The sequence below is a fragment of the Suncus etruscus genome, chromosome 9 (assembly GCF_024139225.1).
Source record: "Suncus etruscus isolate mSunEtr1 chromosome 9, mSunEtr1.pri.cur, whole genome shotgun sequence".
NCBI lineage: Eukaryota > Metazoa > Chordata > Mammalia > Eulipotyphla > Soricidae > Suncus > Suncus etruscus.
The window spans coordinates 953,407-968,444 of NC_064856.1; the positions used below are offsets into that span (position 1 = coordinate 953,407).

Here is a 15,038-nt window from a genome sequence, read left to right on the forward strand (position 1 = left end):
CTTGCACTGTACCGGCCCTTTCTGTCTTCTGCCTTCCTGACACCGGGGTTCCACCTGCCTCTGGGTAGGACAGCTACGGTGTCCCTCAGTCTGGTGCAGATGATAGCCCTGCCAACCTCAGGATTAGCAAGCTCAGGGCATGTGTGTCTAGGTAGCCAGCGCCTTTCACACTGGGACTAGAGGCGAGCCGTGACCACTCCAGCTGGGGCGGAGGCTGCCGTGGCATGCCCTGCCCCCGCACACGTCCACCCACTGTGTGGCTTGTGTTGTGACTGTCACTGTCAAGGCAGCTTCCCCTGCCCTTCGCCACAGCCAACAGCACCACCAAGCGTGCTTCAGTCTCCGCTGTCAGCTCAGGTAAGTACGGTCTCAGAGGAGAGGGACCCTGAACATATCCTACTGTTATGCACGCACAGCTTCTTCCAGATTAGACGCTGAGCCTCAGGAGCCTTCCTGACTCTGGTTTTGGCACTTTCTCATTTTAGCAGCTGAGATACACTCCCTGCAGGACGGTTCACATTCACGTGTCAGTGACTGTAGATGGGCGAGAGGCCCAGAAGCTAGCACAGAGCACCCATTCTCCTCTCCCAAGAACCCCCAAGCTCACTAGGGTTTCCCTTCCATCTGCAAAGCATTTCCTCTGAGGACGAGGTGGAGACAGGGCAGTTTGCGAGGGGACTCAACGCCTGCCTTTCGCAAGATTCCACTTCACACAAGCGGACTTCCTCGGCCGCTTCCTTTTGCCCTCCAGTGCTCCCTCCACCCAGAGCATTCCAAGGGAAGATTTTGATCCCAGACCCCGAGGTTTGTTTTCCCAAAATGAAAATTTTACATCCTAGTGGCTGGTCGCTCACGAATAGTAGGCTGAAAGTTTGGGAGTAAAAAAATATTTTTAAGGAATGAAATAGTCTGGAGGGAGTGGGAAGCCTGAATGTCAGTGGGGACAGCTTAACGTGCTCATCTGTGAGAAGTCCTGAGCAGCCTGGCAACTTCCCCAGAGGGTGCTCTTGAGCCTAAGCTCAGAGCCTGTGCCCAGCAGCCAGCTTGCACCACCTGCAAGCCTACTCTAGCAAGTTTGCTTGTATTTTCCTAGGAAAATTTGTCTGGGTGAGCTGTCTGGAAGCGGTGGAGATGGCTAACTGATTAGGAACTAAGCCAGATCAGAGGTGTGAGTCTGACAGCAGGGGGCTGACGAAGAAGTGCCTGCTGCCCCACCTAGTGGTGTTTCTGTTCATTGCGTTGGTCCAAGAGACCATGCCTGACCCTCGGTTATAAAACAGTTTGTGTCAGGACCATACCTTGGTAGAAACACAGAGGGGCAGAGTTCGAATGAGACTAAAGCACTGGCCTTGCACAGGGCAAACCCGGGTTTGATCCCTGGCACCCCACAGGGTCCCCACAACTCCATGTGATCCAGGAGTAAGCCCTCAGCACTGCCAGGCATGGCCCCAAATAAGACCATGATACTAAGCCTGGGAGACTACTACATGAACTAAGGCACTTTCCTTGCATATAACTATGGTCTGATCTCGGCACACATAGGGACGCCACTGGCAGTGAACTCTAAGAGAAAAAGCCCTTTTTCTGGGCCCTAAACCAAACCCAATGCAGCTGGGGAGGTACCCACAGCTCTGGCAGTTACAAGCACTTTTAGGGCCACAAGCCCAGGGCTTTTCACTCCTCGGGCTTGGCGTCAATGTTGAAAGGTGGGTTCCTGGGCCCGGAGAGATAGCACAGCGGCGTTTGCCTTACAAGCAGCCGATCCAGGACCAAAGGTGGTTGGTTCGAATCCCGGTGTCCCATATGGTCCCCCGTGCCTGCCAGGAGCTGTTTCTGAGCAGACAGCCAGGAGTAACCCCTGAGCAAGTCCGGGTGTGGCCAAAAAAAAAAAAAAAAGAAAGGTGGGTTCCTGTGGAGTGGACTACGAGAGACCTTCATCAAGATGAGCCTGTAAGCACCACCACCACCGGCAGCAGCAGTCTCTGGTCAGCAGGGTGTCCCCAGCCTCAACCCTCCTGGTTGTTTCCTTCCCCTTGTGGCTGTGAGATGTACTGGGAAATATTTGGCCCTCGAGCTGCCATTTCCCAGGACCAAGAGTGGCTAGGAAAAACAGGTGGCAATTCAAATGTGGCTTGAATGTGAAGAGGCAGAGGTCCTAAACCCATGATGGCAATGGCCATAGCATCGTGGATCCGCCTAGGTGGAGAGACGGCAGCACCTGCCCACAACTTGATCAGCCCACAGAGAGTGAGAGGCAAAGGCCAGGTCATCTGAGCACAGGCAGGCAATTTAATCTGTTCCCAAGGCAGTGGCGGTGAGTGTACAGTGATGGGTCACTTGTTCCTAAGGACAGGGCAGCAGGCTATGTGGGGCTGACCAGAGTCTGTCCTCTGCAGCCTGGGTCTGGGAGTAGCAGGGCAGTATGGGTCGCTACGAGGGGCCATCACAGCTCTAGGGGCCTCAGGGAGATCCCCATGTGCACTTTGGTTCTTGCAGGCTGCCACACAATCTGGGTGGGGGTTCTGTCCTGGAGAGGCTGTGCTGGGGCAAGGAAGACTGAGGGGCTTTCTGGACCACCCCGAGCTGGGAGAAAATACCCCACATCACCATCTCCCCCAGGCATAAACCTTCCAAAGCACATTTTTTCTTCAAATGAAGAAAGGCTTCCCTCTAGTTCATTTTCTTGGGAGGCTACTATGTTTGAAAAAATAAAACGACCTTTGATCTGGCAGCTTTGTCCTATGCTTGGTCCCCTTGATGGCAGGCACAGAGTCCCTCCCCCGTGTCACCCTTACTTGTTCACTTGTTCTGGGCCTTTTAGTTAATCTGGAGACCCTGGGCAGACCACCCCCACGGCCTGTTCCCAGCCATTCTGGGGACGGAATGGTTAGGTGCTGACCATTCTGGTCAGGTGCTGTAGAAACTTTTGCCCTGTGTTTTGCCCCCGCACCTGCCTGCAACCCCAGATCCCAGAGGGTGGAAAGGATTAAGCTTAGCAGGGAAGCCAGCAGGCAACACTGCTCTACCCTGCCCCCCTGCCACACCTGTTCCAGGCTCACAGAACAACAGCACTGAAGGGGACCCCAGGCAACTGAAAACATGCAGAACCAACACAAGAATAAGCCTTCTGGTGCCTGCACTGGACACCTAGTCCCTGAGGATGTCAGGGTCTGGAATCTGTTGGTCTGAAGGCTCGACGCCCCAGATGTCCCGGGCATACTCGGAGATGGTCCGGTCGCTGGAGAACTTGCCTGAGCAGGCGATGTTTCTAATGACCTTCTCGGTCCATTCCGTGGGGTTCTAGAGGGAGAAAGAGGCTTGAGGATGAACAAAATCTGGAATGTTCAAGCTGGCTGCAGATGAGCTCTGAGCTATCACACACGCACGCACGCAAGCTCTAAGCCAAACACACACACGCTCAGGCAGAGGTCTCAAACTCACGGCCCACGGGCCACAAATGGCCCTCCATACGTTTTGTGGCCCTGCCCTAGAGGAATCTTTTTTTGTTTTGTTTTGTTTTAGTTGTTTGGGTCACACCCCCCAATGTTCAAGGCTTACTACTGACTTTGCACTCAAGGTTCACCCCGACTTTGCCTCCTGCGGCCCCCAGGTAAATTGAGTTTGAGAGCTCTAGTAGAGGGAGGAAGGCTTGAGGATGAACAAAATCTGGAATGTTCGAGCTGGCTGCAGATGAGCTCTGAGCTCTGACACACACACACACACACACACACACACACACACACACACACACAGATGAGCTCTGAGCTCTGACACACACACACACACACACACACACACACACACTGGCTGCAGATGAGCTCTGAGCTCTGACACACACACACACCCAGCCTACCTGGGTACACAACCATGTCATAGCCATATAACAAAGATTCCACCAGCTGAGCTGCAGCCACAGGCAGGTGCAGTGACCAGGGACACGGCTGGCTTGTGGTGGTCACAGCTCCCCCGCATGGCAGCGGTGCCTTGACTTAGTAGCAAAGGCACCCACCCCCACCCCAAAGCGCCACAGAACGTCCTCAGGCATGTCCTGTCCTGTCCAGGTGGCAGGTGTAGGTTCTGGGATGCAACGCCAAACTCACTTCAGGGTCACTCAACTTAATGGCCCTCTTCACCAGCATCCGGTGCCATTTACGTGGGGCCCTCAATAAAGCCTATTGACAGTCCCAGGTGGGAGGCTTGGCCTGAGTCAACCATGGGGCACACCAGGGAGCAAGAAGAGAGCAGGCCCAGTCTCCTTCCTAGGACAAATGGCTCACCGGGCCCCAGGCACAAGGTCTTGCTTGACACGTGTGTTGCCGCTGCTCTCCGTGCACAAAGGTCCTGGTCCCTCACTCTTCTTGAACTCATCCTGCACTTCTATACCAGTGCCCGAAGTCCCCAAATCCTGATCATGGGGGTCCAGATCCTAGGATCCCAAACTCATCAGCCCCACTGCTACATTCAGGAGAGCCTGCCTGCTTGTGAGCTGCTCACTGCCATTGGAACCCCCAAGGTCCACTCTGCCAGGGCACCTATCTGGGCAGGGGAGAGTAGGGGCCCAGGCAGATGCAGACAAAGCAGCACCGGATGGCACAAGTCCCTACTCTGGGTCACAAAGGTCCAAACCTGACTTCCTGTGAGAGCCCAAGAAGGCCGCACACACCTGCGCTCAAACACGCATGAACATGCATAGACTCAGCTGTTGCCCACCAGCTGGGTGCCCGAACCTTACCCGGTACAGCTGGTCCACCTGGGCCTGGCACAGCATGTATGCTTCATAATCCGCGAACACCTTGAACCTGCAATGCGAGGAGGAGGCTGGGCCCAACAGCAGGCAGAGGTCAGGCACCTGCCTGTGGGCTCTGGGTGGTGGAGTCTAGCAGGCCCTGAGGTCCTGGAAGTCTCTTAGGAACCTAATCCAGGAAAACCTGTCACCCCAATGTTCTTAGAGGAAACTGGTGTTTGTGATACCCCCCCCCCACCACCACCACAAGCACATGGGTGAAGCCTCCTAGGCTGTTTTCTGCTGACCGCCTCTGGCAGTCAGCCCAGCTCCGTCCCACCGTCCAGTCTCACCTCAGACCAACGACACAGGGAAAGTCTCTGCATGTCTAGGTACAATGAAGGCTGAGCAAATACAAAAATGCTTTTCTGTGTAGGACCGAATCTGACTGAATCCCAGTCCTTCCTCGTCCAAAGACCTCCCTTTCAGGGCGTGTGAGCCCGTGGGTGTGGAGCTACAAATGTGTATTCAGTTAGGAGGGTGTGTGTGTGTAGAGTTAGAGTTTGCATGTGTGTGCGCCTATGTATGTAGTTTTACATGTGTATGAGGTTTAGAGTTCGCATGTGTGCCTCTGTGAACAGGCGTGTGTATAATTAAGAGCTGCTGTGAAGGCAGTCTCATGCAAAACTCATCCAAACACTACAGCCAGGGCTGGACACAGAGACCGAGTTTGCTCTTGGCCAACCTATGGTCCACAGAGCACACCTGAGCAACGCCCATAGGAGCAGCCCTAGCGCACTGCAACAGCCCAACAGCAACAGGAAGTGGGGCCGAGGGGCTGGGCACCTGCCAGGCTTCTCTCACATCAACAGGGCATGCTGGGTCCCAAGGTCCCTGCACCTCTGGACACCTGGGTGGGTATTGTCATCGCCATTCCCATCATACCCTTTGCCCGGCTCCCACCGAGCTCCCACTGTCCCCCATATCCCTCGAGGAAGAGGGTCCTGGAAGTGCCTGCACCCAGCCTCAGGAGGCACAGCCCCACTCACAGGGGGACCTGTGGGCCAGGCTCTGCATCTGGCTTCAGCGGCAGACACTAAGCTGGCCTGAGATCACAAGCAGCTCCACGCAGGGGACAGCAGAGCTGTCTGGGAGGGGCTGCCAGAGACCCAGGGCTCGCCCCCAAATCAGGTGTCACGTTTAGCCCACAGCTGGGAGTGCCCTGGCGATGAAGGGAACTGAAGCCCACCTGTCATGGTGGAGCAGCATGTTGACCACGTCCTTGAAGCAGCCGGGGTCCTTGGGCGAGAAGAAGCCGTCGCCAATTTGGTCCACGGCCTGTCTCAGCTCGGGCAGGCGCTCGTAGTACTCTCGGGCATTGTACCTGCAGGACACGGACTGTGAGCCCTGCCTGCTCACCCGGCTCTGGCCCCCATCACCTGGCCTGTTTGGGGTCCGTCACAGGTGCAAAGCCAATCCTGCCAGTTTCTGTCCCCCACATTTGTCCTACCCTGCTTGGCCCACTGTACCCATGTACCCCAAGATAAAAGGAACTGGGGACAAGGGGATGTCACCCTGGGATGAGAGCAAAAGCAGGAGAGAGGAGTTCCTGGGGACGTAAATCAAGAATGAGCCCAACACAACAGTTTCTGGAAAGAATTCAGCCAAGAGCCAGGGCAGTGGGTTAGTCTGAAACTGCCTCCCACCCCCGTTAATCACCGTGCTCGGGGTCACCCCAGAGATTGGGAAAGACAGGCTGGGACCCTGGGCCACCACCACCACACCCAAGTGCAAAGAAGCTGGTTCCTTCAATGTGGCCTAAGCCAGCATGTTGGACCCAGAAAGGACACAGAGCCCGTCACTGTAGGCACAGAGGCTCCCTAGGCTGGGCATATGCTGGAGTGTGTGTGTGCACGCGACGGCCACCACTGTGGGGACAGCGAGTCCCGTGACCCTGCGTCACTCCTCGGCGGTGGGGAGTACACACCCCCTCTGGTCCAGCGCTTCGACTTCCTCCACCCTCAGGCCGAAGATGAAAAGGTTCTCCACCCCGGCCTCCTCGGCCATCTCCACGTTCGCCCCGTCCATCGTGCCAATGGTGAGGGCCCCGTTGAGCATGAACTTCATGTTCCCCGTGCCCGAGGCCTCAGTGCCCGCCGTGGAGATCTGCTGGGACAGGTCGGCAGCGGGGATCACTGTGGGGGCAGAAGGACACAGCCAAGTCACCAGGGGCACCTGGAGACAGCAGCTTCTCGCCTGAGCTGAGGCGGCTGATCCCAAACAGACCTCCCCTCCCATTCTGGGGCATTCTGGGGCAAATGCAGCCATCACCCCACACCGGCAGGCAGCTGAGGCTGGGCACAGTGCACCTTGCCTGCGATGCTCCCCTTCCAGGTCCAGAGGCACCTAAAGTGGCTTTGCTCTGGATCTTCCTACCACCTCAGCCCGGAAGCCACACCCAGGGCATACCCATCATGCTAGGCCAGGAGCTCCCCCAGAAAGGTCAGGGAAGGCAGCGCTGCCCAGAGAAGGAAGAAGCAATGCCTAGGAAGAAGCATGCCAAGGACATGCCCAGGAGCAGTTATGAAGGAGGCAGGAGGAGGGCAAGGAAACAAGAGGAGCCTGCCAGGTGCCCCGCCTGCCACCCGGACCTGGAACAAAGAGATGGAGCAGATGGGCAAAGAGGCACGGAGGAGACAGTCCAGGAAAAGCTTTGAAATCACAGCGAGAGAGGAAATGCAGACACAAAAGCCATCTGATGCCTGAGGTGAGATGGAAGCCCCTGCACTCCTCTGCACTGTTCAGGGCCCGGCTTATCCCCATGGGCACCTTTCTCAGCCAGTGACACTCGGTAGTTCTCCAGGAAGATCACTTTGAGCCGGTCACCCACAACAGGATCATGGTTGACGATGTCACCAATAGAGGTGACCAGCTTGATGATCATTTTGGCCATGTGGTAACCGGGGGCTGCCTGTATGGAAGGACATAGCTAAGTGGGACTACGGGTGTCTCGTGCACTCACCCCATTCAAGCACACCCACAGGGAATCCATGCATTGTGGCCCAGGCCTTCACCCCAACCCCCATGCAGTGAGCCAGAGGGGCAGCAGGTGCCACCACTACACATACACACACACATACACACACACACACACACACACACATACACACACACACACACACACACACACACACACACACAAAGTCACAACTGAACCTATCAAGCCACAGAGCACATCAACTCACCTTGCCGCCAATCATGACGGTCCGGGGCACAAAGGCCTTGGTCGGGTCCTTCTTTATTCCTGCAACACAAAGAGAAGAGCGAGTGTGGTCAGACATGCTTTGCCTGGGTTTGAGGGACACTGACTTCCTGAGATCAGCCCAGACAGAGCCTGAGCAGAGTACAAAAAGCTCGCTGGAGGCTGCAATCAGGTTGCTGAACGGCCCCTGCTGCCTGCACTGGATTCACGGCCAATCCTCGGTGCCTGCACAAGAAGGGGATTGTAAAGGCGCACACTTGGGATCCTAACCATGTGCTCAGCCCTCCCTGGGTGTTGGACTCTGGGATGTGCATGGGGGGAGGTTCACAGGGAGGCTGAGCAGTGACTGAGGCAGCATCCACTCGGCTCTGACGGCAGCTGCAAGTCCAGGTTCATAGCAAGGCTTTGAGGGCTTTGAAGGCTGAAGGCAGCTACTTCCAGAAACCAAACAGAGCAACAGAGACTAGGGAAGAATAAACGTGCAGGGCCCAGAGTGACAGTACAGCACACAGGGTTTGATCAACCCGGTTTGATCCCCAGCATCCCATATGGTCCCCCCCAGCCCACCAGGAGTGAGAACTGAATGTAGAGCCAGGAATAATACTGGAGCATCCCCCACCCAAAAAAAACCTGCATGGCCTGGGGCCAGAGCAATAGTACAGGGGGTAAGACACCTCCCTTGCACAAAACTGACCCGAGTTTAATCCTCGGCATCCCATATGGTACCCCAGGCACCGAGTGCAGAGCCAGGAGTAATTCCTGAGCATTGCCAGGTGTGGCCCCCAAACCCGCAAAGAAATAAGTGGAAATCAAACAGGCATGCATTTTTCTCACTTGAACTAGGAACAAAGATGTGCGCTTGGGATCCCTGGGCAAGTTGCACCCCCAGTCATAGGCAGAAATGGGGAACAGGTCAGGGCATCCTGGACTCAGATCCAGAGAGCAGGGAAGGGAAGTGGTTGAGCAGATCCTGTCACCCCTCCTTGACATGGAGCTGGCACCAAGAAGACCTGGGACCCTGTGGATGGACGCCGTGGCCAGCCTAGCCTAGAAGGTGCTGAAGAGACTTGGACACACAGGGAAAGGAGCTGCTCCCTAGAGCAAGAAGGTCTAAGCCAGGCAGCTCACTTAGGCTCCAGGAAAGTGCTCCATTTCTGAGCACAGAGGTGCACTTGACCTATACTGTCCGTCAGGGACTGGACAAGGGTTTGGCTCTGTGGCAGAGGGCCTGGACTGGATCCCCAGCACCAGTGGGGAAAAGAAAGGTTCTCCTTTGTCAGAGCCCAGGTCAGTACGCTGCTCCTCTGGGGCTGGGGAGATACTCAACGCAGGAGTCCAGAGCTCTAGCTAGCAGCAATCTCCAAACCCTCACACTGCCTGTTCCCACACCCCCTAAGGGCAAAGAAAATTAGATGGGGGAGGGGAGGAAGGGCCCAGAACAAAAGCACCAATGCTCAGGAAGGGCAGGAGAAAGCAGAGTTGAGGAAGGCAGGGGCAGAGATGTCTACAAAGGACTGGAGAGAAGAGGCGGAAGGTGGCTCCGCCTAGCCAGTGAAGCCCCTGAGCCATGCCAACCATGACCCCTGCAAAAACCCTGTGTTTCAAGACTGTATCCTATGACACCGACAGCTTCGAGAGAGCCAGAGAGCCCAGCACAGTGGGGCCACCCCGGAGCCCCAGCTACAGCAGCTGACAGTGAGTCGGGGGTCCTTGGCAGGCTCCAAAAACAGCCTCCACAGGGCACCACACACACTTCTATCTCACGGAAGCCACATAGCCGCTGCGACCCCTCTGCAAGGACCTGTGATGGGACTGAACAGAGCACATGCTTGAAGAAGAGAACACTGACACCAAAATTCCACGGGCAGCGGAAAACCGGGAAGGGACAAGGCCCAGGTCCAGAACCCAGGGCACTGGGAGTGACAGCCGAGAATCTGGCATAAAGAGCCCCTCGGAAAGGAGCAGGGACACATGTGTGACCCAGTGAAGGACACACCTCCCGTGTCTGCACATACCTGTAAACATCTGAAATGTGTGCACACAGACACACACATCTGTCTACGCCAAAGAGAGATGCACATGTTTGTACACTTACACTTCCCGGAAGAGATACGGACTTAGACATACACTGTTCCCAGAAAAGCAGAAAAGCATCAGAACCCCTCAGAGCTGCTTACAAGGAGGGGCGTGAAATGACAGAGATGGGGCAGAGACTCAACAGCTACAGAAATCAAAAGTCAATATTCATGAGATACGGTCATGGACCAAACAGATACAGTTGAGCACAGGGGTGGAGACCACGGCCGTCGCCCACGCTCCCATGAAGGTGCCCCCAAACTCAACCCGAGTCCAGTTCCTAAAATGCCTCCCCAGCGAAAGGAGCTCTGCCCTTACAAAGTAGGTCTGTGGGGCTGGAGTAGGCATTTGCCTTGCACGTGGCCAACCCAGGACGGGCCTAGGTTCGATCCCCGGCATCCCACTTGGTCCCGAGCCAGCCTGCCTGCCAGTGGTGATTTCTGAGCGCAGAGTCAAGAGAAACCCGAGCATCGCCGGGTGTGACCCAAACACCCAAAACCGAAGAAACAAAAAGGTTTCATTTCCTGTTTTTACCCCTTTTTCCCAGTTTTCAAAATTCACTTTCACTTTATTCCAAGGCAAAAACATAAAACAAAGAAACAAACAAGTTTTCCCAAAACCTTATGATCTCATTGATAGCTCTAGCAAACGCTCCTGTTTCTTTTGGGGGGAGAGTGTTTGCCCTCATAATAAAATGCTGCTCAAGCCGCTGACCAGACATGTGGGTTTCAAGCACTTGGAAAGCCTTGAAGGGGCAGAATCCTTCCGAGGGCTGAGCAGTGTCCACCCAGCGCAGGAGGGCTGAGCCCGGCACAGCAGAATCTTCCACGGCTCTGCCTCCCGGACCCACAGAGCCACAGGCCAGCCGCCTGCCCTTGGAGCCCAGGCCCCGGGGTGGGGGACGCGGTGGCTGCGCAGGGCAGCTGGCGGGGCGCGGGGACACTCACGGTTGTACAGGGTGATGATGTGCAGGCAGTTCAGGAGCTGCCGCTTGTACTCGTGGATCCTCTTGACGTGCACGTCAAACATGGAGGCAGGGTTGACTTTCACCCCATACTCCTTCTCCAGGAAGGCAGAGAACTTCAGCTTGTTTTCCTGCAGAGAGAAGGACAGGAGGTGGGTGGCGCCGGAGAGGGAACTGTCCGTCTGACAAGCAGCGAGCGAAGGGCTCCAGGGTGGCTGGTCCCGAGGGGCCCGTGCTGCCCTGAGGGACACCGGGACAGGTCTGGTGAGGGGCAGGAGGGGACTCGGAGAGGCACAGCAGCGGCCTTGGCCGGGGAGCTGCTGAAGAGGGCTTCAAGGTACTGACTAAGGCTCTCACAGTGAGGGGCAAAGATCAAAGAAAAGTGAACAGGCGTCCACCTGGGCGAAAGCTGATGCAAAGGAGTCCAGGGTGCAGGCTCAAGGGGAGAGAGGACAAGGGTGTCCTCGGGAGGGACCAATCCAGCAGCACCTCGGGGAGGAAGGTATTGTGGCACTGCTGGAAGGGCCTGGCTCCGTGCCCCGCCAGTGAGGGGGAGAGGCTGGGGGGATCAGCACCCCTGGCTTTCAGAAAAACTCAGAGGCACACTGGGAGGGCCCTCATGTCGTCTATTCTTGCTTTGGGGTTACACCCATCAGAGCAGGTGGAGAGAGGCAGGGAGGCCTGGCCTCCTGTGAGCCAGGCCTGCACTGTTCTCACCCTGCGGAGCCTCAAGTGGGCTCAGCATGAGCAGGATCTGGGGGACCACCGTCCCTCAGGTTCGCCTGTGACCTCACCTGCTTGACCTTGGCCACGTCCCTGACGAAGGCCTCATCACTGACCAATGGCAGCAGTTTCTTCAGCTGGCTCAGGTCCGTCAGAAAGTCCTCCCCAATTCGCTGAAGAAGCGGAAAAGGATGTCTGCTCGAGAGTTGTCCCCCTCGTTTCATCGCAACACCTCAGTTCCCACCTTAGCTCTGTCCCCACGCTCCTCTCTCACTCACAAGTCTCACTCACAAGACTCCAGGGTGCCATCCAGCCCCCTCAGTCAGCCGTGGCTGGGTCTCAGCCTCTGCGAGTACCAACATCCATGTCCTGCACCAATACCCCTGCCTTCCGAGCCCTCCTCCTGGCTTCTGCAGCTGGCACCCCATCCCAGACCAGAAGCCACCACCACAGACCCCAAGAGTGCAGGGAGCCCACAGCCACCACACACCCTGCCTTTCCCCAGGATCGTGTGGCGGCTCCTAAAGAACCATGCCAGGGGTGGACATAGGGCTCAGGAGCTGATCACAGGCTTCCATGCGTGGGCCAGGTTCCATCCTCAACACTGCCTGGTCTCCTGCATAGAGCCAGGAGGTGGACGAAAGTACTACTATGGCCCTGTTACTAACAAGGAAGGAGAAAAGAAAAGTCCTGGGGGCCAGAGTGAGAGTAGGCGGGAAAGGCCTTTGCCTTATACAGGCCAACCCAGGCTTGATTCCGGCACCTCAGAGGATCACCCTGGGGTGATCTCAGCCCCCATGCCCATGATCCCTGAGTGCCTTGGAGTAATACCCAAAACCCAAAGAGAAAACCAGTTCTGACCCAGCCAGCTCCACTGTGCCCTCTCCAGCTTTGCGGGCTTAAGTGTCACCCTCACACCTGCCCACAGGCCTGGAGCAGAGACTCGATGGCCCGGCAGGCTTAGTTCTGCCCCACAGCCCATAGGCGCCTGCTGAGCCCGTGACAGGAGGCCTCACCTCCACGATGATGTCGGCCAATCCTGGATTACAGAGAAGCAGCCACCGCCGCGGCGTGATGCCATTTGTCTTGTTCTGGAACTTCTCTGGCTCCAGCTCGTGAAAATCCTTAAAGCTGTAAGAGCACAGGAAAGAGGCCGCTGTCGCAGAGGCTGTGAAGGGAGCCAGGCAAGGAGGTGGACCCCGGGACAAGCCCTCCCATCACTCCTGAAGTTTCTCTTGGATTCCTTCTCTTACTCTCTTTGGCTCTGGGACGAAAGCCCAGCAGTACTCAGAGTTTTGGAAAGAGCGGTGGGCTTTAGATCTCAGCAACCAGCCCCAGTTTTCTCCCCTGTAAGTTGGGAACAACAACTGACAATCTACCAAGGCAGAGAGCTCATCAGACCAGCCACAGGCACACGGGCTCCTGGACACAGACTGCCCAGGATGGGTACAAAGGACTCAGATGCCATCCCATGGACAGAGGCCATGACCTGACCGTTTTGGCCCTGCCAACACTCAGACACCAGGTCCTGGGGGCAGGTCCCTACAGAGACCCAGAGCACAGTCAGCAAGGTGCCCCCTGCTCAACCACCTCCACAGCACCTGGCAGAAGGGCGAGGCGAGGCTGCAACAGGGCCACTCACACGGACTGCTTGACGATGTCTGAATGGAGCCGGGCCACGCCGTTGACGGCGTGGGACCCGATCACACACAGGTGGGCCATGTTGATGCGCTTGCAATCACCCTCCTCGATGACAGACATCCTCCGCAGGCGGTCCACATCGCCGGGGAACAGGGCAGCCACGTGCTGTTGACAAGACATTCAGGAGTAACCCCCGAAGGCCAGACAGGTGGCCACAGGGTCGCAACTGCAAAAGTCTTACAGCAAGCCCCACCCAGCATCTCTGAGAGCTCCCAACCGGGCCTACCTGGGAGGCCCCAGCCAGTCTATGCAACTCCCTGGAATGATCCGGGGATGTATTTATCCTCTGGCTTACCAGAAAGCTGGCAGCACCTGGCTCCAGTGTAGACCACTGCACCCCCTCTTCAGTACCAGTGAGAGACCTGCCACATCTGAGCTCCGTTTCCCCAGTGCTTGTGTTGTTTGGTTTCATTTGGGCATTTGAGGGCCACCCCGACGGTGTTTGGGGCTTGCTCTTAGCGGGCCAGAAACCCAGGACCACCCATCTGCAGTATCTGTGCTCATCTGATGCATTCCTTCTCCGGTGTCCACATTTCTTACCCCACTGTCCCACTGACTTTCCAAGTTGTCCCCCAATTCTTATACCACTGTTCCCTGATCATTGTATCGCTGTCCTCTGCAGTAACAAAGAAAAGGCAAATAGTGCTTTTCAGGGTTCCATGACACCAGAAGCCATCAGCTATATCCTGCATTCTGGAATGACCTGTCTCTATGCTTTTTATGCACAGGGCGACAGGGAGAGGTGGTAGGAAGGGGGACACCAGCTGTGCCAAATGACAGCTCCAGGCCCCAATTCCTGCCCAACAGTGCAGATTCCTTTCGAGAAATAAAGCCCAGGCGAGACACCTGGTGCCTGGTGGACAGCAGGTCAAAGCCGCTCCCTGCTGTGGCTGCAGCAGCCCCCCACCACACACACACCCCTGATCCCCGCCAGCACAGCCAGGCTTACATCCAGGTGCTTCTGGTTGAGAGCGTAGATGATCTCCAGGTGCCGTGGCAGCAGGTTCTCGAACATGGACACCGGCCAGCGCTCCAAGGCCTCCGGCAGCACCGTGTGATTGGTGTACGCGCAAGTCTTCTTTGTGATTTCCCAAGCCTGGAACATTCCAGGGTAGGTGTTGTCAGCAACAAGCAGCTCTTCTGCCGGACGCCTAGGCAGGGGCAAGTCTGGGAAGGCGGCTGCTCCGAGCCCTCCAAGTCTCTGCCCTCCGGGATTTCCCAGTACCGGGTCTTCACTTTCCTGACACAACTCCCCCAGTTCAGTCCAGACCCTGCGCATACTTAAGTTAGAGAGATGCCCTGCACTGGGAACTCCTACTTGCTCTTCATCAGACTGTATCTACTTTATTTCACACACAGTGATTTACTGCTCGGTTAAGGATACGGATTCATACATCTCTGTTTCCTTTCCTTTCCTCCTGTAAACCATTTGTATTATTAAACTGAACAGCGCTGAGCAGTTTTCTGTTTCATTACTCCTGAGCTGACTTCACAGCCCAGTCCAGAGCGCAAGCTACGCTGCCCTGCCCTCTGCTGCACAAAGATGCAGTCCCCTGCACTCCCACGAGGGAGGGTGACAGATTGAAAAG

At 56.3% G+C, this 15,038-nt stretch overlaps 1 protein-coding gene across 1 annotated transcript in view; it reads right to left on the reverse strand.

The window, feature by feature from the left end:
- Positions 1–3,049: 3,049 nt before the first annotated feature.
- The window catches only part of PYGB (glycogen phosphorylase B), a 39,830-nt gene continuing 27,841 nt past the window's right edge, over positions 3,050–15,038 (reverse strand). Inside the window, exons 10-20 of the mRNA XM_049780222.1 lie at positions 14,399–14,545; positions 13,391–13,554; positions 12,765–12,879; positions 11,820–11,921; positions 11,009–11,156; positions 7,969–8,027; positions 7,553–7,694; positions 6,711–6,918; positions 5,973–6,107; positions 4,733–4,799; positions 3,050–3,300 (exon numbers count right to left, since the gene is read on the reverse strand). Coding sequence (XP_049636179.1) covers positions 3,148–3,300; positions 4,733–4,799; positions 5,973–6,107; positions 6,711–6,918; positions 7,553–7,694; positions 7,969–8,027; positions 11,009–11,156; positions 11,820–11,921; positions 12,765–12,879; positions 13,391–13,554; positions 14,399–14,545 — 1,440 coding nt within the window. The 3' untranslated portion in view covers positions 3,050–3,147. The remainder of the gene's footprint in view (positions 3,301–4,732; positions 4,800–5,972; positions 6,108–6,710; positions 6,919–7,552; positions 7,695–7,968; positions 8,028–11,008; positions 11,157–11,819; positions 11,922–12,764; positions 12,880–13,390; positions 13,555–14,398; positions 14,546–15,038) is intronic.